This window comes from Eumetopias jubatus, unplaced genomic scaffold, assembly GCF_037043125.1.
Source record: "Eumetopias jubatus isolate StellerSeaLion01/CBP00866 unplaced genomic scaffold, mEumJub1_p1.0 scaffold_9, whole genome shotgun sequence".
Taxonomy (NCBI): domain Eukaryota; kingdom Metazoa; phylum Chordata; class Mammalia; order Carnivora; family Otariidae; genus Eumetopias; species Eumetopias jubatus.
Window position 1 is genome coordinate 35,251,130 of NW_028274815.1, and position 27,190 is coordinate 35,278,319.

Below are 27,190 nucleotides of genomic sequence, written 5' to 3' on the forward strand. Positions count from 1 at the left end.
TAAAAGATTTTATTTCCTGTATTTTATAATTCTTTTTGCCTTTAAGATGTAATATGGTTGACTCCTTTATTGTGTTTTGGTAGTTTAGGCAGCAAATCCATTTCTTTTGTTGAGGTGGGTTTCGGATTACTCAGTACTCCATACATTTGGGGAAATGTTTTTTATATTTTCACTTACTTGAAAAGACTTCTTAAAAACTTATGATTGTGTATCTTTTCATATAAATAACTATAAATAGGACAGGAAAGGATGACAGGATTATAAGAAATTTTTAGAAATTATGAAGCTCATTAGTGAAAGGCTCCCAGAAGGAAATATACTGCAGAAAATGTCTGTAAGAAATGTTGTAATCCTTTACCCTATGATTGATTCTTGTTTCCATTTTGTCCCTGGTAAACTATAAATTTTCTGAGCTTTGGTTTCCATATTGCTTAAATCTTTGAAAAAGGTTATATTCTATAGTATGAGATGGCTCATATTTCTTATATTGATAATTCCTACATCACGTAATTCACAACTTTAGAGTGTAGCATTGTAGAATTATTTTCGATTATTTAGTAGTTTACAGAGAAAAAGGAATAGAAAAATGTTTCAGTGACTGTCCTAATAAATGCTTTCTCGTGAACTTACCTTTTTTTGGTCTTTTTTGATTGTCCCCCCCCTTTTTTTTTGAATGATTTGATCAGAGAAATGTATATACAGTTTTTTTTTTTTTAAGATTTATTTATTCTAGAGAGAGAGGACAAGTGGGAGGGGCAGAAGGGGAGGGAGAGAGAATCTCAAGCAGACCCCTCGCTGGGCTGCGCGCAGAGTCCGACGTGGGGCTCGATCCCAGTACCCAGATCATGGCCTGAGCTGAAAAACCAAGAAGTGCTTAATTGGCTGCACCACCCAGGAGCCCCTGTATATACAGTTTATAAGGGTTTTTTTTTTTTTTTAAGATTTTATTTATTTATTTGACAGAGAGAGACACAGCGAGAGAGGGAACACAAGCAGGGGGAGTGGGAGAGGGAGAAGCAGGCTTCCTGCGGAGCGGGGAGCCTAGCCTGATGGCGGGACTCGATCCCAGGACCCTGGAACCATGACCTGAGCCGAAGGCAGACGCTTAATGACTGAGCCACCCAGGCGCCCCCAGTTTATAAGGTTTTTAATACATGTTCCTAAAGAGGCTTCCGGAAAGTATGAATCAATTTTACTTTCATGCTTTGCTGTCATTTAGTCTTTTCCTATATTGTAGAAGTTTTACAGTTTTAGATTTAACATTTAAGTTATGACCCACTTTTAGTTAATTTTTATATCTAGGGCAAGGTATGGATCCTAAGTTCCTTTCTTTGTGGGGCCAGAGGGCGTATGCATATCCGATTGCTCCAGCACCAGTGGAAAGGCCGTCCTTTCTCCATTGTGCTGCTCTTGCACCTTGGTCGAAGTGGTTGCTCATATGCTCTATTTCTGGCCCTTCTCTTCTGTTCCATTGATACGTTTATTGCTTTTTGCCTATAACCAGCTTTTGATTATTGTAGCTTTCTAATACTTCTTGAAATCTAGTAATGTTAGCCCTCCAACTTTGATTTCTTTTTTTCAGAATTTTTTTTCAACTCTTGTATATTCTAGATCCTTTGTATTTCCTTCAGAATTTTAGTACAAGCTTGACAACTTGTACAAAAAGAGCCTGCTGGGATTTTGATTGGGATTGTGTTAAAGCCATTGATCATTTTGAGGAGAATTGACATTTTAACAATATTGAATCTTCTAATCTATGAACACAGTATGTCTCTCAGCATTGATGATTTCTTCCTTTTTATTGTTGAGTAGCTTTCCATTGTATGGATGTTCCACCATTTGTTTATTCACTCATCTGTTTGTGGACATTTCACTTGTTTTCAGTTTTTGGCAATTACAGATAAAGTTACTGTGAATATTCGTCAGAAGGTTTTTTGTTTTTTCTTTTTTTAAGATTTTATTTATTTATTTGACAGAGAGACAGCGAGAGAGGGAACACAAGCAGGGGGAGTGGGAGAGGGAGAAGCAGGCTTCCCGCTCAGCAGGGAGCCCGATGTGGGGCTCGATCCCTGGACTCCAGGATCATGACCTGAGCTGAAGGCAGATGCTTAACAACTGAGCCATCCAGGCGCCCCTCGTTACAATTTTTTGTACAGATAAACATTTTCTTTGGTTGGAGTAGAATGGCTTTACCCATATGGTAGGGGTATTTTAGCTTTTTAAGAAACCGTGAACCGTTTGCCATTGTGATTGTACCATTTTACATTCCCTTAGGTAGTGTAAGGGCATTTGGGTTTCTTCACTCTGCCTACAGTTGGTATGGTCAGTCTTTAATTTAGGCCTCCTACTAGGTATGTAGCAGACATGGTAAATTTTACTTTTTTGCATCCTGGATATATATATATATATATATATATATATATTTTTTTTTTTTTTTTTTTAAGATTTTATTTATTTCACAGAGAGAGACGGCGAGAGCAGGAACACAAGCAGGGGGAGTGGGAGAGGGAGAAGCAGGCTTCCCACTGAGCAGGGAGCCTGATGCGGGGCTCGATCCCAGGACCCTGGGATCATGACCTGAGCCGAAGGCAGACGCTTAACGACTGAGCCACCCATGCGCCCCAACATCCTGGATATTTTCATATTCTTATAAATCTTCTTGAGTTGATTTCTGGGATGCCCTCACATTACTTGGAGACAGTTTGATCCTTTTGGTTATTACATTTATGACCTTACATATATTTGTTAAGTGGATATGGAGATCAGTCTAGGGCTTAATTGTTCCCCATCACTTAGGTAAGACCTTTCTGTGTATTCTACCCAATACACCGTGAATTATGAGTTTTTCCAGGGTAGCTATTTGGGAACAAATCTGTTCATGGCCCCATGTAAGCACTGGGTACCATTCCCTCTGATTCTTTTCCAATGATCCTTTTTCTTGGCTTCTGATAGTTTCCTCATGTGCTTTCACTGATGGGTACTGTGCTGGAAGATCACCCCCCTGCAGTCTCTAGTCTCTGGTACTCTGTCTTCTGTACTCTTGTTGCTTTGTTCTTCCTGGTCTTTCAGCTTTGCCTCCCTAACTCTGGGACCATGCCAGGCTTTGCCTCAGTTTCTCCTCCTTGCACCATTGCCTGGAAATTCTCTCCGCAGTATGTATGTAATGTTAGGGCTCATCTCTTGTTTGTGTCCTCTCTCTCAAGACACTGTTCGTCGTTATCTGATGTCCAGTGGTCCAGTGTTAAGAAAACTGATGTTTCATATATTTGGTCTACTGTCCACTTTTTAAATTATTAGTTTTTAATTGTTTTGGTTGTTTCAGGTGGGAGGGTAGATCTGGTCCCTGTTAATTCATTTGTTCGGAAGTAGAAATCCTAGTTCTTTAAAAAAATTTTTAAGTCAAGGTATAAAATACCACGGGTTGGATACAATGTGCAGGTCAGTAAATTTTCTACAGGTGTATGCATTTCTATTACTACCACTCCGATCAAGGTAGAGAAACTTTCTGATACCCTAGCATGTTCTTTATGCCCATTCCTGGTCATTACTGTTCTCTTCCTCCCTGCGTAATCACTGTTCTGATGTCTGTCTACTATCTGTTAGTTTTGCCAAGTTTTTAACCTCATCTAAATGGAGTACCTACAGTATTTGCCCTCTCTGCCTGACTTTTTCCCTCAGCACCCTGTCTCTAGGATCCATTGGTGTTATTGCTTGTTCCTACTTATTTTTTCCTCCGGCCTGGTAGTATTCCTTCTCCTACTGATGGACATCTGAGTGGTTTCCATTTTTTGGCTCCTATGACAAAGCTCCTAGGAACATCTTGTACAAGTCTTCTGGTGTACTTACACTCTAATTCCTCTTGTGGATAAATACCCAGGAGTGGAATTGTTGGTTTATTGGGTGGGTATCATTTTACTTCAGTAGATATTGCCAAAAAAATTTCCCATAGTGGTCGAACCAACTTTCACTTTGTTTGTGAATATATGAGAATTCCAATGGGTGTATGTTCTTGATGAGTTTTGCTATTTTCTGTCTTTTAAATTTTCACCATTATGGGACCATAAATTTTCTTTCAGTAGGCCAGAGCGTCATAGTGAGTTTAGTAATATAAGGGCTGGGGTGACCACCTGTCTTGAGGGGTTCTCTGAGCAGAAGACTTTCAGTTTTAAAACCAGGACAGTTCAGTCACTGGAATGAGGCTCTCTGCTGATATAGTCAGCCCCAATGGTGTGAAGGTAGGAGCAGGAAATTCCCTTGGTCTAGCCAGGCTCAAGTAGAGATAAGGCCTGGGCCAGCCTGTGTTCTCTAGTTTAAAAAGACAGGGACCCACCCACCCCAACCTCCTTTCTCCTTCAGGTTTCAGTTAAGCTTTGTTTCCTCACAGAAGCCTTTGCTGGCCCTTCAGGCTATGTTAGTTAACTCTGTCATATTTCTGGCACACCCTACAGAATTTTAGAATGCTTACCACACTTGAAGTAATGTATTCTTATCTGTAATCCTGGGTCATCTGTAATCTATCAGGGCAGGACTTCTATGTCTTCCTAACAGATATCCCCAGAACACATTGGTAGGCATATCAATAAATTTCCTTTCTTTTCTTTTTTTTCTTTTCTTTTCTTTTTTCTTTTCTTTTCTTTCTTTCTCTCTCTTTCTTTCTTCCCTCCCTCCCTCCGTCCCTCCCTTCCTCCCTTCCTTTCTTCCATCTGTCCTGTGGGGTTGGTAATAGGTGAAACATAGGTCAGGGCTGATCATTACGAGATTTTTCAGCCGTGAAAGTTTAGATTTGATTCTAGTGGTGGTTGCATGCTATTAAGGGTTTTGTTTTTTGTTTTTTTAATCAGAGCACAGGAGAAATGTGAGTTGTATTGTACTGCTGCTGTGTCCATAATGATTTGGAGAGAACGGCGGTCTGGTGGTGCTGGAAAATTTGGTTACTTCTAATCCTTTTATTTTCTTAATTTTAAAAATTGATAGCAAAATATTTTACCATTACCAAAAAAGTAAAAAAATACAATAAAAATAAAATAAAAATTGATAGCAAGTGGAAAAATGCATGGTGGCATGTTAAGGCTGTATAAAATTCCAGATGGACTTTGAATATATTATAAGATTGGGCAGCCTTTGCCAGATGCAGTGTTCTTTGAATAAATAAATGTAAAACAGAAATAGCTTAAATTTCTGATGGGATCCTAACTTGCTGTAGAACAACTTATGAGTCATATCATACAATGAGGATAAAATTTGTGATAGGTTTCTTAAACCCAATAAAGTAAAAAAACTCTTGCTTTGGGCAGTTTTTATTTTTCTTTTCAGGTTAGACTTCAGTTAACATTTCTTTTGCAGAGGTCAGTCATTCCTGAATACCTTTCAGGGAGGTCTGGAAGACAGCACAATTTTTTTTTTAAAGATTTTATTTATTTATTTGAGAGACAGAATGAGAGAGAGATAGCACGAGAAGGAAGAGGGTCAGAGGGAGAAGCAGACTCCCTGCTGAGCAGGGAGCCCGATATGGGACTCGATCCCTAGACTCCAGGGTCATGACCTGAGCCGAAGGCAGTCGCTTAACCAACTGAGCCACCCAGGCGCCTGACAGCACAATTTTCATAATAATACTAAGCTATCATTTAATTGTTCCACTGATTCTCTCATGAGTATATAGCAGAGTTTTTCCAGAGATTATATGACACGTGATGGCACCATCACTCTTATGATAACGGATTGTGTGCTTGTTAATTTGTGTTTTAAAGATTTCTTCATTTTGCGTGGAGCACTGGGTATTATGCACAAACAATGAATCATGGAACACTACATCAAAAACTAATGATGTAATGTATGGTGATTAACATAACAATAAAATTAAACAAAAAAGATTTCTTCATTTTAATTTCTAATACAGTATTGGTAGATACAACCCATATAAACAAAAGCTCTTTGAGGTCTTTGATAGGATTTAAGAGTATAAGGGATCCTGAGACTAGAAAGCTGTCATAGGTGTTCTTTCAGAATAACATTTTCAAATTAGTATTGTATAATAATGATTTTTTTAAAAGAGTTTTATTTATTTATTTGACAGAGAGAGACACAGCGAGAGAGGGAACACAGGCAGAGGGAGTGGGAGAGGGAGAAGCAGGCTTCTCGCCGAGCAGGGAGCCTGATGTGGGGCTCGATCCCAGAACCCTAGGATCATGGCCTGAGCCAAAGGCAGACGCCTAACGACTGAGCCACCCAGGCACCCCTATAATAATGATTCTTAACTGAGGCTCAACTGGCACGACTCACCCCGGTTTCTCAAAGCAGGGTATCCAAGGTGGGGTCTAGATATGTTTTTGTTTGTTTATAAAATAAAAATCGATGCCGGCTGGCTCAGTTGGTGGAGCATATGACTCTTGATTTTGGGGTTATGAGTTTGAGCCCCATGGTTGGGTGTAGAGATGACAAAAAATCCTAAAAAAAAAAGAAAACATTTTTAATTGGTTTTAATTTTGATATGATTTGCCTTCTTAAGTAGGAACCTTTGTTTTAAGAGATAGGAATTGTTTTCCAAATATCAAAGATCATATTAAAATTCATTTAAAAATAGTAATGGCAGTTTTTTATCTAATGCTGTGTTAGGCACTGTGCTAAGCAATTTATGTGCATTATTTTAATGCTAACAGCAAACTTAAGAGGGAAGCTTGTGTACACATTTTACAGATGAAGAAATTGAGGATTACAAAGAGTAAATAATTTGCCCAAGGTCACATAACTCAGAACACGTGTTACTAGAATTTGAATTCAAGTGTGACTCTAAAGCCTGGTCTCCTACCCACCCTGTTAGATCTTGAAAGAATTGTGAAAAGTGGAGCCCCTTGAACAGTAACTTTTTGATTGCTACTCTCTGCAGTCATAACTTTGTGCGTCTATCCTCGCAGCCACTAACTGGCGTGTTACCCAATAATTCTTACCTGGTCTATTACGAACATTTCTTGAAGTCCCATCTTTTTTACTTGACAAGTAAGACAGCGTGGGTACAAGGATAAATGACCCATCTCTGTTCTCCCAGGGCTCTGGGTCAGATGACTGCTGTGTAAGGCGTTCTGTGACAGGTATCGTAAGCTCGTATGGGTGTTGCTTTTTGGCAGTGAGCAGGGGACTCTGCCATGTGGAGGTTGGTGAAAGTCTAAGTGGATCAGGTACCAACATCTTAGAGGCTTCTTCAACTTTACATTTGATCTTCTTCTAACTTTTCATTCACTCCAACATTCACTCTTATTTATCTCATGCATTTCTTTTTTTTTAAGATTTATTTATTTACTTTAGAGAGAGAGCAGCACCACAAGCAGGGGAAGGGCAAAGGAAGAGGGGGAGAATCTCAAGCAGACTCCCCGCTGAGCAGGCGCCTGACATGGGACTTGATCTCAGGACCCTGAGATCATGACCTGAGCCAAAATCAAGAGTTGGCCGCTTAACTGACTGAGCCACCTAGGCTCCCCTCATGCATCTCTCTATAGAAGCATTGGACACTTAGTTCTTGCTTGACTTTGATCTCCCAAGCTGGCCCACTTTTCTGTTTTGCTCTCCTTTTTTAATCTTCAAAACCAAAATTTATTTGTATATTTATACTATGTATATTTATTCTCATATATTTAAGCAATTGATTAATGCTAGAATGCCAGTAGAAATTTATATTTTTGCAAGATGATAGAGGTGAAGACAACAAAGATACAGGTTAAAGAAATGATTATCAACTGTAATGGTTGTTGCCATGAGGGAAAAAAAACAGTTTAACATGGGTTAGTGTTTAGGTACAGGCGAAAGAAAGAAGTGTTTCCCTTCTGTTGGGTCCTATTCACTTTTTATTTTGAAGTATTTTTAGGAGGCAGAAAAGAGGCAATAATGTAGTGTAATTATGAACCTACCAGCCAGCTTTGTCTTCTCTTTATATTTTCACATATTTGCTTCAGATTTTTATAGTGCCATGTATATCCCCATTCCCTTCCTAGTTTCTCCATGGGTGAATTGATGTCTTAACTCTGGTGTGATTTTTCCATTCATGTTTTTATATTTTGTTATACATGTGTTTTTTTTTTATAGAACACTTTTTGCGTTTTAAAAAATATAATTGTACATATGTATCTTTCTACAGATTGCTTTTTTGCTTAACATCAAGTTTTTGAGATCTGTCCATCTTGGTACTTGGATTTACTTATGCATTTTTAGCTACTGAATAGAATTTACATGATCGTAGTGAAATTTATCTATTCTTCTTTTGCATTGTGTGTTTGTTTCTTTTTCTCTTTTCTTTCTTTCTTTCTTTCTTTTTTTTTTTTTTTTACAGCCCAGAGCAAGGTCTTTTATTTGTTGTTGTAACTATCATGCCATGACTTCCTAGGGAATGGGTTCCAGCAGCTCAGCCTCCTTTCCACTGGTTCTCACAAAGCGTGCTTGTCTGGGTGCTTGCTGCAGGCTGGTGCTTCAGTTGAACCCAAGTACGTTTCTCTTTGGCTTCCTTCTTTTCCTGATCATTTTCCTTCATGCGGCTCTTACTATGCTCAAAATGTACTTTAATTCACTTGATAAGAATCTTGCCCTGAACTTGGCTGGTTTCAGTAATGCCGACAGCATGCTGGGCCACACTGTCGACTCTTCCAGTTTTGCTGTGGTTGCATTTGTGTGGCACTGCTTTTGAACAGTGCCCATTCCCTTGATGTCCACAATATCTTTCCTGTCGATGGGCCTAGGTGTGGCAGAAGGAGCAATACCCTGTGTTCTAAAAGGCCTAGAGGACTTACAGCAGGCGCCTCTCTTCTCCCTTTGTGTTGGGCATTTTGGCGCATTACCAGAAGATGGCGGTTCCGCTGACCTTTTGCATTTTGACATTTTTTTTCAGGTTTAGCTTTTTTCTTTCTGATATAGTTCATATACCATATAATTCTTTTTTTTTCCAAAAAAATGTATATAACTTAGTACTTTTTAGTATGTTCACAAATTTGTTTAACCATAACCATTATTTAATTCCAGGACAATTTTATCACTCTGCAAAGAAACCCATACCCATTAGCAGTCACTCCCCTGCGCCCCACTCCACCCATCCTCTAGCAACTACTTAATCCGCTTCCTGTCTCCGTGGGTTTGCTTATTCTGGGCGTTTCATATAAATGGACTCACACAATATATGGCCCTTTTTGTCTTTCACTTTCATAATGTTTCATTTGGTGTAATGCCTCAAGGTTTATCTATATTGTAGAATGAATCATCAGCACTTCATTCCTTTTTAGGGCTGAATAATGCTAGTCTTTGGTAACTATGTTTAGCTATCTGAGGAGCTGCCAAACTGTGTAACAATGCGGCAGCACCATTTTACACCAGCAATGTACAAAGATTCTGACTTTTCCACGTTTTTGCCAATGCTTGTTATGTCTTTTTGATTGTAATCATCCTAGTTGATATGAAATATCTCACTGTAATTTTGATTTGCATTTCCCTAGTGACTAATGATGTGGAACATCTTTTCATATACTTATGGGCCATTTGTATTTCTTCTTGGAGAAATGTCTATTGAAATCCTCTGCCCATTATTTAATTGGGTTTTTTTATTGTTGAATTGTATGAGTTCTTTATATATTCTGGATACTAGACCCTTATCGGATACACAATTTGCAAATATTTTCTCCCATTCTGTGGATTGTCTCTACTTTCTTTTTTTTTCTTTTCTTTTTTTTTTCTGTTTAAGTAAGCTCTGTGCCCAACGGGGGCTTGAACTCACAACCCCAGCACCAAGAGTCACATGCTCCACCGACTGAGCCAGCCAGGTGCCCATCTCTACTTTCTTTCTTTTTTTTTTTTTTAAGATTTTATTTATTTATTTGACAGAGACACAGTGAGAGAGAATGTGAGCAGGGGGAGTGGGAGAGGGAGAAGCAGGCTTCCCGCTTAGCAGGGACCCCAATGTGGGTCTCGATCCCAGGGACCTGGGCCATGACCCGAGGCGAAGGCAGATGCTCAACAACTGAGCCACCCAGGCGCCCCCATCTCTACTTTCTTGTTAATGTCCTTTTAAGTACAAATATTTTAATATTCAAATTTATATACATATACATACATATATGATGTATATATCTATGTGTATATATTTATTTTATGTTTTGGTTGCTTAGGCTTTAGGGTGCCATAGTGAAGAAACCATTACCTTAGTCTAAGGTCATGAAAAGCTACACCTGTGTTTTATCTAAGAGTTTTGTAGTTTTAGCTCTCTCTTTTTTTTGGGAGAGAGAGTGCATGAGCACAGGAGGCGGGGCAGAGAGAGAGGGAGAGAGAATCTTAAGCAGGCTTCATGCCCAGTGCGGAGCGTGGTGCGGGACTTGATCTCACAACCCTGGGATCATGACTTGAACTGAAATCAAGAGTCGGTCACTTAACTGACTGAGCCACCCAGGCACCCCTAGTTTTAGCTCTTGAATTTAGGACTGATTCAGTTTGCGTTAATTTTTATATATGGTGTGAGGGTGAAACTTTATTCTTTGCATGTGGATATCCAGCTGTTCTCAGCACCATTTGTAGAAAAAATTTCATTCCTCCAATGAATTGTCTCTTTTTTAAAAATATTTATTTATTTATTTATTGAGAGAGAGAGAATGATAGCATGAGAAGGGGGAGAGTCAGAGGGAGAAGCAGACTCCCCACTGAGCAGGGAGCCCGATGTGGGACTCGATCCCGGGACTCCAAGATCATGACCTGAGCCGAAGGCAGTCGCTTAACCAGCTGAGCCACCCATGCGCCCCAATGAACTGTCTTGATACCCTTGTCCAAAATCAATTAACCATAAATGTATGGGCTTATTTCTGGATTCATGTATATGTCTATCCTTACGCCAATACCACATAGTTTTGGTTATTTTAGCTTTAAAATCTGGAAGTAGAAAAGTCCTCTTAAATTTGTTTTTTCAAAACGATTTTGGCTGTTCTGGGTCACTTATATGTCCATATGAATTTTAGGGTTAGTTGATTAATATTTGTGAAAAGGCAGTTGGAATTTTTTTTTTAAACACTTTATTTATTTATTCATGAGAGACAGAGAGAGAGAGAGAGAGAGAGAGAGAGAGAGAGAGGCAGAGGGAGAAGCAGGCTCCCAAGGAGCAGGGAGCCTGATGTGGGACTTGATCCCAGGACTCTGGGATCATGACCTGAGCCAAAGGCAGACGCTCAACCATCTGTGCCACCCAGGAGCCCAAGGCAGTTCGAATTTTGATAGAAGTTGCATTGAATCTATAGATAAATTTAGGGAGAATTGCCACGTTAACCATAGTAAGTCATTCACACTGTGAATATAGTTTTTCCATTTATTTAGGTCTTTAATTTCCTTTAACAGTGTTCATAGTTTTTAGTATACAAGATTTGTCCCTTGTTAAATATTTTTCTAAGTATTTTTTTTCCTATTGGTGCCACTGTAAATGAAATTGTTTTCTTAATTTCAGTTTTGGATTATTCATTGCTAATGATGGAAATATAACTGATTTTTCTTTATTATTTGCCTCTAAACTGCCAAACTGTTTCTCTTCATTCAGATAGTTCCCTGAAATCTCCATTGTCATAAAAACCCTTCTAATTTTATTCAACTTCCTTATTCCTTTTTTGAGGATTTTTTTTTTCTTACTAGACAAACTTGAGTTCCATCAATACTGAGCTATTTTCAATCCAATAATATGCCTTCTAACATTTGGGTACTTGTTAAATGCATCTACAGACAAATGTTTAACTGCCTGCTTTTCTGTCTGGTCTGTACCAGCTAACATCATCACGGGCTAATGCTCCATTAAATTACAGACCAAAGGAAGCTTGGGAATAACCTGTGGAGGACTCTCGTCCTCTCTGCTTTCCCCTCCATCCCTCCCAACTAATATGGAAGAATGAGAATGTTGAACTATTCTGAAAAACACCCAGTTTCAAGTCAAGGAACTAGAATCAGGAATGGTTGCTCCTTCTCTTCATTCTGTCCCTTATTGTTCAGGTACCTAAATTCATCAGCCGCTGGCTCTGGTCTTGTACATGTCACATGTTCATTCTCTAAAGCTTTGCCTGAGTCCCTGATTGTAACCTACTGCTGAACACTGATCTCCCATATCCCATGGCTGGATGCTCTGGTGCTCTAGACAGTTCGGCTAGTTTGATTTGTTCTCTGCTGCCCGCTTCTTGGATACTGTTTGTGCTGGCCTTACCTCATCCCCTATCAGCCTGCATGTGCAATTAGCCTTGCTGAGATTTTTAGCCATGGCTTCTTTCTCATCCTGCAGTCGAAAACCTTGAAATTTGCAGGAGCCTTGGTGGGTCATGCATTGTGTGGCACATACTACTAAAAGAGAAGATACCAGTATTTTTTAAATTAAAGATTTTTATTTATTTGTGAGAGAGAGAGAGAGCATGAGAAGGGGGAAGGTCAGAGGAAGAAGGAGGCTCCCTACTGAGCAGGGAGCCTGATGTGGGGCTTGATCTCAGCACCCTGGGATCATGACCTGAGCCAAAGGCAGATGCTTAACTAACTGAGCCACCCAGGCGCCCCAGAAGATATCAGTATTAAATATAGTGACATTTATATTGCCCCTTAAAACTTTATACAATCCTATTGTACAGTTTCTTTCTGCAGTCTTTTTCCCCCTCCATACCCCCAGTGCCTTTTTGCTAATAAACTGTGGTGAAACTTTGCTAGCTACAAAGAAAGTACAATAAATAATTTAGTATCCATCTTTCCTATCACTGTATAGGGTATGGGACTTCTACTTTAATAACTTTTGGAAGGTAGCAAATTTGATGTTCCATCGTGCTTGGTAAGATGGTTTTTAAAAGTTATAAATATATTACCATGTACCCAATTTCTGATGATGATAATCATCTGAAGTCTTTTAAATTTTTCATTGTCTAAATGCCAGCTTTGCCACTGTGGTCATTTAATGTTTTTAGGATGTTAATGGCATGGGAATCATTCCTATTCAGAAGCCAGTGTAAATTTTTTTAAATAATTTTTTATTGTTATGTTAATCACCATACATTACATCATTAGTTTTTGATGTGTTCCATGATTCATTGTTTGTGCATAACACCCAGTGCTCCACGCAGAATGTGCCCTCTTTAAGAAGGCAGTGTAAATTTATGAAAATATGTAAATGAAATTTAACACTAGTAAATTTTGGAAGGTGAGTTTTAGGTGCTGTTTGGTGATCTCTGTGTTTGGCTCTGTTGCACATCAGAGATTCTAGTCCTTTTCACCCTGTACCAAGAGGGTGTATAAGAGAGTAAGTTTTGCTGCTATTATTTGTAGAGCTTGTTGCAGTTTTAGCTCTGTAGGGTACGCATTAGAATTCAGTTAGTTGTGTTTTACAGGACAACAATTTATCAAATCCTCATTAAGTAAAGAGTGTGATTTTGTATGTGATATTTGCTGGTGCTAATAGAGCTAATGCACCAATAACTTCATTGATTTCCACTGGTGAAACGTCTATGGAAGTAACTGTTTTAGTGTTGGATTTCTCTTTGGGTAGTTCATTAAGAGAGCATTCAAAGAACTTTAAGTTGCTTTAGTTTTGTTTTGTTTTGTTTTGTTTTTTACCTACGTCAGTCTTTCTAAATCAGTTTTTCAGGTTCATTTTCAATCAAGAGTTTTAAAAATTTGAAAGTATTGTAGAAAAGATCTGATGGCTTAGCCCCATTCATTGCCCTCATACAGTTCAAAAACACTGCTATAATTAGAAAATTATGTATGTGATAAAATCTCATTTGTGGTTCTGGGCCCATAACTGAGAACTTATAAGAATAGCGAGGAGCAGAAATACACACACATGTATGTCTGTGTGTGTGTTGCCTATCAGTATCCCAAAATTGAGGCCTCCGAGTCCTAAACTTAAGCTCTTCCTACATGAGGAGCACCCCCCCTTCCAGTAGTCTCACCATCTGAGTCCTCAGTGCCCCTGCTGTTCCCACACAGTCTGGCCCAGGTAAGGCTGCAGAGGATCTGTGAACCCTTAGAGGTATTATATTAAGAAATTTTTGTATATAAAATTATTTGGAATTGTATTTGTAAATGACACTATTTTTTTTCTTTTTTTTTTTTTAAAGGTTTTATTTATTTATTTGAGAGAGAGAATGAGAGATAGAGAGCATGAGAGGGAAGAGGGTCAGAGGGAGAAGCAGACTCCCTGCTGAGCAGGGAGCCCGATGTGGGACTCAATCCCGGGACTCCAGGATCATGACCTGAGCCGAAGGCAGTCGCTTAACCAACTGAGCCACCCAGGCGCCCTATTTTTTTTTCTTTAAAAAGATTATTAAATGCAGTGGGTTTTTTTTTTTTCCACTTTCATGCAACGTTGCTATCTCCTCTCCCTTGCTTCCAACCCTGTTTCTCAAAGGCAAATACTTTGAATTGTTTCTTCCTAATAACTTCTGCTCACTGCTTGTCTCCAACACCTCGAACAGTGCCTGTTTGGGCACCTAATAAATCTTGGTTGAATGAATGAAAGATTATTCTTGCTGTGTTTCCAGACTTGATAAATAGTTTACAAGTACAATTCTAGGTTGGCTATCATTTTTCCTCTTGGATAACATTGCTCCACCATCTTAGGATAGAATAGTTGCTATTCGTATAGAATTCCACTCTGATTCCAGTTTCTTTGCATGTGACCTAATTTTTCTTTCTGTAAACTTTTGTGATCTCATGTTAGCACTTTAGAAAAAAATTGAGTATGCCAGAAATTCAGTCTGGACGTCCCTCCCCCTCAGTAGGGGCGAGTTCTTGAGTCCTGCTGTGGTCGGTCTTGCCTCACCCCCACTCCCCACCCAAAGAGAGGAAGAAATGTGTTTTCTCTGTCGTTTCTTTCTGGAACTTTTATTCTTGGGATGTTGGACTTCATGAATTATTTATTTTATTTATTTTAGCTTTTGGTTTTCACTTCTCTCTCTCTCTGTCGTGGTATTGACATTTCTGGGAGATTTCCTTGGCGGCAACTTCCGACCCTTCCATCAGCGTTTTGTTTGTGTTTGTGGAATTGGAGAGTGTTACCCTGTTTCTTGTTCTCCAGTCACTCCCTTTTTTTTAATCTTTAATTTTTTTTTCTGATTTTTCTCTTTTTTCGATAGAGTGTCCAGGGATTTCGTTACAGCGCTGGAGGTAGACTTTCGGCCTCCCCCGCTGTCTTCCTCTCCCGCCCACCCTCTTTCCCACAGCACTGGGTGCCGTGGGGGCCAAGCCGCCGCCGCTCGCTGCCCGCCTTCTCCTCGCGCCCGTGCGCATAGATTGTCGCTTCCTTCTCTCCGCGAAGTTTGTCTTTTGTTCTTTTTTTTGCGTCTGCTTCTTTCCATCTTCTAAAACCTTTTTTTTTGGCTGAGAGTTTTTCTTCTATCCTCGGTTCCACTTCCATTGTCATTGAAATGTGTGTGCATTTTAATTGCCATTTGCTGTAGTTTTATGGGGGAAGAGGAGATAAATGCATATGTTCCATCTGCCATTTTAAAAATTGGAGTTCTTCCTCTTCGTTTGTGGCCCCAATTCATGTCATTTTATGGTTGTAACACAAATGACAAGTTAAATACATGTAAATTTGAAATAAAATAATAAAAGTTGGTTTGAAGAAAATTTTGAATGAAAGGTTGATCTGTCTTAATGTCCAGATAGATAATGTGCCCTGTAATAATGCATTTTTTGAATTTTATTTGTGTAGAAGAAATTGAGGAAGAATCGGAAACAACAATTGAGGCAGACTTGACTGATAAACAGAAGCATCAGCTGAAACATAGGGAGCTCTTTTTGTCGCGCCAGTATGAATCTCTGCCCGCAACTCATATCAGGTAAGAGTATCTTAGAGGCTGATACAAAGTATTCAGTAATATCGTGGCGATTAGAAAAAAGACAAAACAGCCTTCTTTGAGGATTTCCAGACTTGCCTCATGATCTTGCTCAACTTAGTTTACTAAAGGCTTCATAATAGGATTTTATATTGGAGATTTATACTATGATTACCATATCAGAGCTTTGCACATGTACTGCAGTCAAGTAACCACTAATCCAGATTTTCCCAATCGATGTGCATACCTGTTAGCATCCTGCAGAACAGTGTCCCACAAACACTGTTTTAGGAAATGCTGGTCTTCTCCAGATTCCTAGAATGTTACAGAGTCAGACATTAGAACCCTAGAACTAAAACACAAGATCTGTTTCCCAGGCAGGTGATTCTTGACCTTGTAAAATATATGGCCTTTTATTTTCTTTTGAGGAACTCTGGGATGAAAACTTTATATTTTGTATTACTTAACTCGTATCTGCTCTGCACATTGATGGGAAGCCAAAGTGAAAAAATTCTGTCCCCGGTTTGTAGTTTTGGGGCTTGTGGAGGAATGGTGGTGGTCTTTTATGATATGCTAGTGGTAACATTTAAGCATATATATTTTGGAGGTCTAACAAAATGTTTGAACTCAAAAGGTAGGCAGTTACTGACCGTCAAGGTCAGATAAACTTCAGAAAGTACTTGGCATTTACTTAACCTCAGAGAGACGGCGGGGCGTGTTTCACATAGCGGCAGCGAGTGAGCGTGGCTGTGTGAAGGCGGCCGCATCGGTGCAGGGCACTGTGTGCAAGGGAGGGCTGTGTGGTTGTTTGCCTCATGTTACAGCAAGTTTTTCAGCTTTTGTTCACAGTCGTTACCTAATTCACCTCTCTACTAATCATGATTGCCTTAAAAACTGTTTTTCTAAGGGAAATACAGTATATTAATTTTATTTCAAAAATTGGCCCCTCTTCTTTAGCCCCCAGTGTGGGTATTGAATCTGTCTTTTTTGGCCTAAGACAGGTTTGGAGACTTACTTAAGCTGTGGTTTGGTCCTTGTATTACACACACACACACACACACACACACACAGAGACACACCCACCCACCCACCCACCTAGCTCCCAGGACTTTGTACATATTTCTCTTTTCAGAAACGGATCCAGAGTTTCTAAAGCAGAAAATGTATGACAAAGATACTGGAATTCCTCGTGCTCCAAATCTTTTCAGAAATAATTTGAACTCAGTAGTTAACATGATAGCATTGCTTTATTAAGTTTTTAATTTTTTTTAAATTTAAAAACATTTTTAAATTTTTATTTTTTTATTTAAATTAAATTTAGTTAACGTATAGTATATTATTAGTTTCATTGGTAGAATTTAGTGATTCATCAGTTGCATGTAACACCCAATGCTCATTACATCAAGTAGTCCTCCTTAATGCCCATCACCCAGTTACCCCAACCTCTCACCAGCCTCCCCTCCAGCAACCCTCAGTTTGTTTCCTATAGTTAAGAGTCTCTTATGGCTTGTCTCCCTCTCTGTTTTTATCTTATTTTATTTTTCCTTCCCTTCTCCTATGTTCATCTGTTTTGTTTCTTAAATTCCACGTATGAGTGAAATCATATGGTATTGTCTTTCTCTGACTGACTTATTTCACTTAGCTGATACCCTCTAGTTCCAAAAAGATTTCGTTCTTTTTGGTGGCTGAGTAATATTCCATTGTATATGTATATACCACATCTTTACCCATTCATCTGTTGATGGACACTTGGGCTCTTTCCATACTTTGGCTATTGTGGACATTGCTGCTATAAGCATGGGGTGGATGTGCCCCCTTCGAATCACTATGTTTGTATCCTTTGGATAAATACCTAGTACTGCTGTTGCTGGGTTGTAGGGTAGTTCTATTTTTAACTTTTTGAGCAACCTCTGTACTGTTTTCCAAAGTGGCTGCACCAGTTTGCATTCCCACCAACAATGCAAAAGTGTTCCCCTTTCTCTGCATCCTCGCCAACATCTGTCTTTTTCTGAGTTGTTAATTTTAGCCATTCTGACTGGTGTGAGGTGGTATCTCATTGTGATTTCGATTCGTATTAGTCTGATGCTGAGTGATGTTGAACATTTTCTCTCATGTGTCTGTTAGCCATTTGGCTTTATTAGGTTTTTTAGGGGACACTATGTTTAGATTGGCTAGAGATAGTATATTCTGTGTGACTTGGGACCTTTGCTGCTGGAAAAAATAATCACGCAGGTAATGTAGAAACAGTCATTTTATCTACCAGTGGGGGTATTCCAAGAAGTAGGAAAGTAAGCTAATTTTTGTTCAAATAGATGGAACATGAAAACATATTTCATAGTTTTCTTAAAGTTGTATATAACTAATAAATGCTGAAGAGCCATACGCATTTATTACTTAATTGGAAGAAGCTAGAATACAAAGATTCATTTTAAGCTCAAGAAGTAATGTGGCTAGTCGTAAGAATCTTGCCAGAATGAGAATCTGACAAATGGTTTTAAAGAATGTGTCCAAAACATGCAAGTACATTTTTAATTTACCATCCTGATAGCTTAGAATCTGTTTATAAGTAATGTTTCCTTTAACAGATTGCTTGGAATGGAAAAACTAGTAATGTGTTTTTCATTATCCATAAGAACTAAGATAGTATATTGATACATAATTATCAAGACACCCTTGTGCTGAACATAGAAATTACATAGAATACATGATCATTCATTCAGTCACTGTTGAACGTATTTTCTGAGTATATTCTAGATTAAGGCGTATACTAAGTGCTTGATAAATTAAGATGAGGTCCCCATCTTATAAATTTTTTTTTTAAGATTTTATTTATTTATTTGAGAGAGAGAGAATGAGAGACAGAGAGCACGAGAGGGAAGAGGGTCAGAGGGAGAAGCAGACTCCCTGCTGAGCAGGGAGCCCGATGTGGGACTCGATCCCGGGACTCCAGGATCATGACCCGATCTGAAGGCAGTCGCTTAACCAACTGAGCCACCCAGGTGCCCCCCCCCCATCTTATAAATTTAAGGAGTTTACCTGGTGAATTTACTGGCAATTCTTTTGAATTATGATGAAGCATTATAAACATTTGAGGCTTTTAATTTTTGTTGTTTTGTTCTCCAAGTGAGAGGGAGTAGTACAGAGTCACATTTTCTCATCTGTGGCTCTCATTCCCAACAGCTGAATGGGGCTAGGGGCAGTCTCTGGCCAAAGCACAGAGCTGTGCTAGCCAGCCCTCATGCTGATGTAAACAAGTGCACACTGGAGTGATCTTCACATTTTGCTAATGTTGAAGTCATGCCCTATCTATTTCTGCTGTAACAGGAGAAAATTACTGAAGCCCCATTGTTCTTTGGCAGCAAAGAGGGGTAATTTGGTGAATACTGGCTTTTTATTCTCCAGGGACATTATCAAGTGCCCAGAATTTCCTCAGTGCCGTATGGCATGCAGGAGAAAACCTGACTGGGGCATTCCTGAGGTCCTTTGTAGTTTGTGAGCCATAATACTCAGTGGATATTATAAGCTTTTCAAAGTGGCATGGAGGCAACTCTTTGTTCCTTCTGATTCCACCGGCAGAGAGAGAGAGAGTCAACCAGGTCCAGGACAGTTCTGGATAGTTAGTGGTTTACTTTGTGTTCATGAGCTAGGTAGGACTTGAGCAATGAAAATATCTTTGGAACACTTTTGGGGAGGGCAAGGAGAGAGGCAGCTTGCTTCCTGCACAGTGCCTGAAGTCATTAGTAATAGATGATATGCTGCATACACTCTGAAGCACTATAAAATTGTTATGTCAGATGCTAGACCTGTTATGGATTGTATAATGTATAATACTGTATTCAGTCTCATAGACAGACCATGTTTATCAAACTTGGCTTTTAAAAATTCTAACATTCGTTGAACCTTTGTGACAGATGTTATTCCAGTTGCTTTATATGTATTTTATTTGATCCTCACAATGACTTTATAAAGTAGGGCCTGTTATTATCCCCATTTTACAGAAGAGACTGAAGCACAAAAAGGTTAAGTAACTTTTCAGTTTCACGACTTTTACATGGCAGATTGGGAAGTTGAAGCCAGACCACCTGGCTGCAGATAGACAGAATTATGATGTGTACATGACTGGAGGTGTTTAAAAAGTGTCAGAAATAAAAGGAAAGCTATTGAGTTACATTGTTGGATGGGTAGCTTCTTTGATATTTTTATTTTTTCACATAATTTTTCCAGTTAGATGTTCAAGTCAAATGGACAAAACTAAATTAAAAATTGAGTTAAACATATAAACTGTACTATTATACTAAAAGATGATGTTACTGTGCTAGATATATAGTAGCAACTGGGAACTACCTACTTGATTGGGTGCCTAAGTTTATGGATGTGTCTTGTATATGGTCCAATGCCAGTTTTTCTACATCTTGAACACAAAAAGCTTGGCTTTTTAAAAGCTGCTAATTACAGCATTCTGCATGTAATGATTAATGCTTCTTCCCAGCCTCTGGTGCAGGTAGTTTAGTCATTTAAAAAGAGCCAGTCCTTTCCTGTTTGCCAACCTTGGGATCTGGATCACAGCTTTTGAAGTTATGCTTCATTGTGTCTTAAAAGCATTTTCTTAGGTACCTGTTGATTATTGGCCTCAAATATTTCCTGCAGTAAGGGCTTTTGGACCTGATGATTTGTCCTCTTAAGTCTGCCTTGTTATGAAGAGAGAGTGGTGGTAGAGAAACCATTATATCCATGTTGTTAGACCCGACCCTCATTCAGAGCATCACTGGTAAGGATCCTGTCTACTTCATTGCTTAACCTTGTCTGTGTGTTTTAAGAAGTTCAGAGAAGCTGTTCCAGAACCTGAATGTGATGTCAGCAGTAGGATAAGTCTTTTTTTTTTTTTAAAGATTTTATTTATTTATTTGAGAGAGAGAATGAGAGATAGCATGAGAGGGAAGAGGGTCAGAGGGAGAAGCAGACTCCCTGCTGAGCAGGGAGCCCCATGTGGGACTCGATCCCGGGACTCCAGGATCATGATCTGATCCGAAGGCAGTCGCTTAACCAACTGAGCCACACAGGCGCCCAGCAGTAGGATACGTCTTAAAGACATAAGTGCATCTTAGTGTTCAAGCAGTTCCTTCATGGCAGGGTGCCTCAGAGAAATCCTTACATTCTTATCCCTTTAAACAAAGTTTAGGCTAGGATTCCAGAATATGAACATCACCATCTCATCGTAATCACTCTTCTCGCTCTGTAGAAGATGGGCTGCAACCACAGTCAGTAGGGAGCTTTCCTTGGTTTCAGCCATGTCGTGCTGCTTCTGCATGGTCTCCTCACCTCCAAAATGAAGAGCTTTCTTAATTCAATTGAAAAAGTATCTTGAGCAGCTGATAAAACTCATGGGGTTTATGTATAATTTCTCTAGATGGTTCTAGTCAGACATCATCTTAGAGTGTAAGGTTCTTGAAGGTTGGTGTCTTTATTTTTCTTTTTCCTGCCTACCGGGGAACACAGCACAAAATAGCCAGTCAGAGTTTGAAGCTTGCATTGTTTTCATTTAACTTTCTGTTCTTTTTTTTTTTTTAAGATTTTATTTATTTATTTGAGAGAGAGAGAATGAGAGATAGAGAGTAAGAGAGGGAAGAGGGTCAGAGGGAGAAGCAGACTCCCTGCTGAGCAGGGAGCCCGATGTGGGACTCGATCCCAGGACCCTGGGATCATGACCTGAGCCGAAGGCAGTCGCTTAACCAACTGAGCCACCCAGGCGCCCTTAACTTTCTGTTCTTGAAGGAAATAAAAGTCATCAACGGATAATAGAATTATCTCTTCTCAATTATTACTGATCATAAATGAAATTTTAGATTGTGTGCCTCTCTCCTTTCGTGAGAATTAAAGATTGGATGTCTGGAATCACAGGTTACTCAGGACTCTCAGGGGGAGTGAGTTATCAGGGTCAGCGTCAGGCTTGGACCTGGAGGCCTAGGCAGAAGGTAGGACATCGTTTTCATGCACATACTCCCTGTCATTGAATAAAGTGACTTTATGAACAGTATATAGCAATCATGAGAAAGGGAGAGATGGAAGTTTCTAGCAAGCAAGCAGGAGTTACTTGAGGGATGGAGGACCATAGATCTTTTCTTAATCCCCAAGATTAAGGGGATTAAGGGTAAGGAAATAAATAACTCTTCTACACTCAAGTGTTAGTGAATTAGAAACATCAGATTGTAATATGTGCATATCCTTTGATCTAACAGTTCCATTTTTTGGATTTTATTTAACCGAAGTTCTTGATGCAGGTTTGTAGAGAGATATATACTGATTTGTTTGTTGAAGAATTGTTTTATTTTAGCCAGTAATTTTTACTTTGTGAATAAATGAGATCATTTTCATTAGTAAGCATGTGTCTGCACATGAATATAAATATGACTTTGGTATTTGATAGGTTTCAGATTTGTTTTAATATCAAAATGTAAGCACCTTTCTTTCTTTCTTTTTTTTTTTAAGATTTTATTTATTCACTTGAGAGAGAGAGAGAGCACAGAGGGAGAGGGAGAGGGAGATGCCAAATTCCCGCTGAGCAGAGAGCCTGTTGTGGGGCTTATCCCAGGACCCTGGGACCATGACCATACGCTTAACCTGTTGAGCCACCCAGGTGTCCCGCAAGCAACTTTCATCTTTATGGTTTTCTATATTTCAGGTTTTTTTCCTGAAATGAAAACACATTAGACATAGAATGGGAAGAAGTTTATTTTAAGATTTGCAGATTTGGACCTAAGACATAGAGGGAAAATACCATTTTGATTTCATTTTTAACCCTTTCCTTGCTGACAGCATGGCTGGTTCTGACAAAGACAGAATAGATGGAAGCCCACTGAGAACTCCTCTTTATTGCCCTTTCTCCAGTAGCAGTAAGCTAGTGTCATTAACTGTTGTTACCATGTGATAGCAGACCTGTTTCTAATTTAAGGGTACACTTTTCTTGCAAAATGCTGTTTCTTTCAAGAATCATCGTCAGTTCAGAGGTGCCTGGGTGGCACAGTCAGTCAAGTGTCTGACTCTTGGTTTCGGTGTGGGTAGTGATCTCAGGGCATGAGATTGAGCCCCACGTCTGGCTCTGTGCTCAATGCGGAGTCGCTTTGGACTCCCCCGCTCCCCCTCCAGAAGGTTCTCTCTCACTCTCCCTCTGCTCCTCCCCCCTGCAGGCACACACTCCCTCTCTCTCTTTCAAATAAATCTTTTAAAAAGGAATTATTGTCAGTTTATATTCCCACCACAGTATGTTATGACTATGCCCATTTTGTTGTTCCCTCAATTATTATTGCATATTAAAATTTTAAAGATTTTATTTATTTGAGAGAGTGTGCAAGAGAGCACAAGCAGGGGGAGGGGCAGAAGGAGAGGGAGAAGCAGGCTTCCCGCTGAGCAGGGAGCCCCATGCGGAACTTGATCCCAGGACCCTGGGATCATGACCTGAGCCGAAGGCAGACGCTTAATTGACTGAGCCACCCAGGCGCCCCTGCGTATTAAAATTTTAAAATAAACTTATTTTCTGATAATGAAAGAATTATAATTTATTGTTGAAATGTTGAAAATACAGAAACAGGTACACATACAAGCATACACCCTTGTCGTTCCTACATTCAGCACCCCTGACATTTGGGCGTATCGTTCATGCATTTCTCTTTGCTAATCTTATGTGTGTTGTTGCTTTTGGGCTCGTGTGGCAGAGGCTCTGCATTACCCGTGTGTACCTCCCTCTCTCCACAAGTAGTGCTTGTTCTTCTGCGCCACTCGTGTCATCTTTGCTCTTTCTAGTTTGGTTGGTTGGTTTGTTTTTTGTTGTTGTTTTTTTAAATTTTATTTATTTATTTATTTGAGAGAAAGAGAGCATGAGAGGGGGGAGGGTCAGAGGGAGAAGCAGACTCCCCGCTGAGCAGGGAGCCCGATGTGGGACTCGAGCCCGATGTGGGACTCGATCCCAGGACTCCAAGATCATGACCTGAGCCGAAGGCAGTCGCTTAACCAGCTGAGCCACCCAGGCACCCCTGGTTGGTTTGTTTTTAAATATTTGAGAAATGTGGTTGGAAAAGGAACAATGGAACAGCAGGAGGAGGGGAGGACAGTTAAATAAAGGCTGGAAAAATTCCATTCTTGAGAAGCTGACAGACATGCCTGATAAGTTTGATATATGTGAGGGAGCAGAATAAAAGTAGAGTGAGAATACTTTGTCACTCCGAAAGAGTGCTCATTCAGAAACAAATCCAAGTGTCACCGCCCTGGAATAGGCAAGGATTTCCTGTGATCATGAAGGTACTACTCTCCTATGTTTTCTTGAAGTTTTACTGACCTTTTGTATTTTTTAACCTGCCCCCCCTTTTTTAAAGTAAGTTCTGTACCCAAAGTGGGGCTCAAACTCACGACCTGGAGATCAAGAGTCTCATGCTCCACCGACTGAGCCAGCCAGGTGCCCCACCTTTTGTGTTTAAGTCTGTTTTATGTATATGGTGTGAAGAGGGGTCAGTCAGAAAACTAGGGTTAAAAAGATACCTTTGGGCTTCTGGGTGACTCAATCGGTTAAGCCTCCGGCTCTTGATTTAAGCTCAGGTCATGATCTCAGGGTTGTGAGATCAAGCCCCGCAGGGTTCCTTACTGGGCGTGGAGCCTGCTTAAGAGTCTCTCTCTCTCTCTCTCCCCGCTCCCAAAAAAGACATAACATTTACAGTGTCATCAAAAAGCATCAGACACCTAGAATAAATCTAAAGAAAGATGTACGAGAAGAAGGAAAGATGTGTAGAAACTACATAGAAACTACAAAGGATTGCTGAAGGAATTAGACTTAAATAAATACAGGATAAGTAGATGCATGACAGTATGTCAGTTTTCCGAAATTGATTCAAAGATTCAGTGCTGTCCCAAGGAAAAGCTCAGCAGGTTTGTGTGTGTGTAAGTGTGTGTAAATTGGGAAGCTGCCAAAATTTATGAGAATGGAAAAGACCAAGAACATTGAAAGCAAAGTGTTTTCAGAGCATAGTTTGTGGACTCCTGAGTGTCACTTAGACCTTTTCAGGGGCTTTGTGAGATCAAAACTATTTCATAACAACAGTAAGATGCTACTCACCTTTTCCCTGTGTTGATTTTGCAAAAGCAGTTGTGGGTAAACTCAACACGAACCAAGTCAGTGGCACTAAATTGTGCTAGAGTTGTCACTGTATTCCCCTCTGTGCATTTGCAGTAAAACAAAAAACTAAAATAACAAGTTCCACTTAAGAATGTTCTTGACAAAATGGTACAGTTTATTATTTTAATAAATCTCAATCCCTCCTTTCTGTTTTATTTTTATTTTTTGGGGGTGGGGCAGAGGCGGGGAGAGAAACTCAAGCAGACTCTGCACTGAGTGTGGAGCTGGACGCAGGGCTCGATCTCACCACCCTGAGATCGTGACCTGAGCTGAAACCAAGAGTCGGAGGCTTAATTGACTGAGCCACCCAGACACCACTGATTTCTTAATTTTAGTTTTATGTTTTAATGTGTAATACCTTACAGCAGAAGTTCTCAGCTCTATCAGACTCAACCTCTCTTTTACATATTTTGTGATGCTTCCTATATTATTCTGGAATGAAATTTCTAGATAACTTATTACTATACACATGATACATAATTAGTTTGGTATTGAATTTTGGTTGAAAATGATTTTCCATCAAAATTTTGAAGGAATTACCCTATTGGACTCAGATATCTATTGTCGTTGAATAGTAGTTTTATATCACTTAGATTTTCCATACTTTGCATTATTACCAATTTTTCCCCCCTCTCTTAAATCTTCTTAGAATTCTCTTACCAATAAATAAGAGATATAATTCTCTTAATGTATCCTGAAATTTCAGTGATGCCTCGGTGGTGAGGATATTTGGTAGGCCATTTTAATTGGAAGAACCCAGTTTTCTTTTATAGCCAGGAGTTCTTTTTCTAATATTTCTTTCAATTTTTTTTTCTCTTTCCAGTACTTATATTACTTGTATGTTAGCTCTCCTGGATTGTCTTTGTTTCTTGTCTTTTCTCATATTTTCTGGTTTTGGTTCTGAGCTAACTCTTTTGACTTTTATCTCCTACCACGTTGGGTATTTTAATTTTGCCAACTATATTTTAGATTTTCAGAGGCTCTTTTTTTTGGTCTTCTGAATATTCTTTTTCAGTGGATCCTTTTTTTAAGTGTTTGATTCATGAATTATTTAAGTTTATTGGCTAATATCCAGACCTGTGGGAGATTTTCTAGTTCTTTCTGTTACTGATTTCTGGCTTAATTTTACTACTATGACTAGTGAGTCCACTCTATGTAATTTCAGTCTTTAAAGATTTGTTCAGCCATGTTTTCTGGCCCAGCATGTGGCCAATTGTTGTAAATATTCTCTTTATTCCAGAAAACGTTGCATATTGTACAGTTGTTGTGTATAGTGTTCAAGAGTGTTGATGGTAGGGGCATCTGGGTGACTTAATTGATTAAATGTCTGCCTTTGGCTCAGGTCATGATTCCAGGGTCCTGGGATTGAGCCCCTTGCCCCCTCCCCCTGCTCAGTGGGGAGTCTGCTTCTCCCTCAGTTTCTGCTCCTCCCCTTGCTCATGCTCTCTCCATCTTGCTCACTCTCTCAAAGAAATCTTTTTTAAAAAAAGTGTTGATAGTATTGTTTAGTAAAAAAAAATGTGTCATCTACACTTATTGTGGTGAGCATGGCACAGCATATAGAATGTTGAATCACTATGCTGTACTTTTTTTTTTTTTAAGATTTTATTTATTTGAGAGAGAGAGCACGAGCAGGGTGAGGGGAGAGGGAGAAGTAGCCTCCCTGTTGAGCAAGGAGCCAAATATGGGGCTTCATCCTGATACTCCAGGATTATGACCTGAGCCAAAGGGAGACACCCAACCGACTAAGCCACCCAGGTGCCCCTATGCTACTTTTCGAAACCAACACATTATATGGCAACTGCTCAATGAAGGCTATTTTTGTTATGAATGCAGTATTGCACAAATCTTTTTTAAAAATTCTAATTTGTGTCTTCAGAGTTCTCTTTTCTTGCTTAAACCACCTCTTTCTTCCAGATTCAGTTTTTTACTTTTTGTATTCATCTTTTGTGCTGTAGTCTTTCCTCAAGTATTAGGTGATTTATACCTGTCTGTTTTTAAAACTAAGGGAATAACGGCAAAGCCAATCAGGAATTCTGTTCATGTGGTCCGACTTTGTTGGTAAGCTTCCTATTAGGATGTGTAGTTGGTTTTACTAGGACCTTTCCTTAAAGAAGACTAGAATTTTTTTACGGCTCTGCCAGGTAGATCAGCTCCATCTTCCCTAGCATCAGGAAAAAATATGCTTTATTTTTAAGCATATTTTGGGCTTTGTCTGGTTGTA

The 27,190-nt window shown here is 39.4% G+C and overlaps 1 protein-coding gene across 5 annotated transcripts in view; it reads left to right on the top strand.

The window, feature by feature from the left end:
• Positions 1-27,190, top strand: part of MTA3 (metastasis associated 1 family member 3) — a 168,791-nt gene that overhangs the window by 44,289 nt on the left and 97,312 nt on the right. For all 5 annotated transcript variants that reach the window (XM_088026410.1, XM_028117265.2, XM_088026407.1 and 2 more), the window contains exon 4: positions 15,683-15,809. In XM_088026410.1, the coding sequence (XP_087882536.1) occupies positions 15,683-15,809 (127 nt within the window). The remainder of the gene's footprint in view (positions 1-15,682; positions 15,810-27,190) is intronic.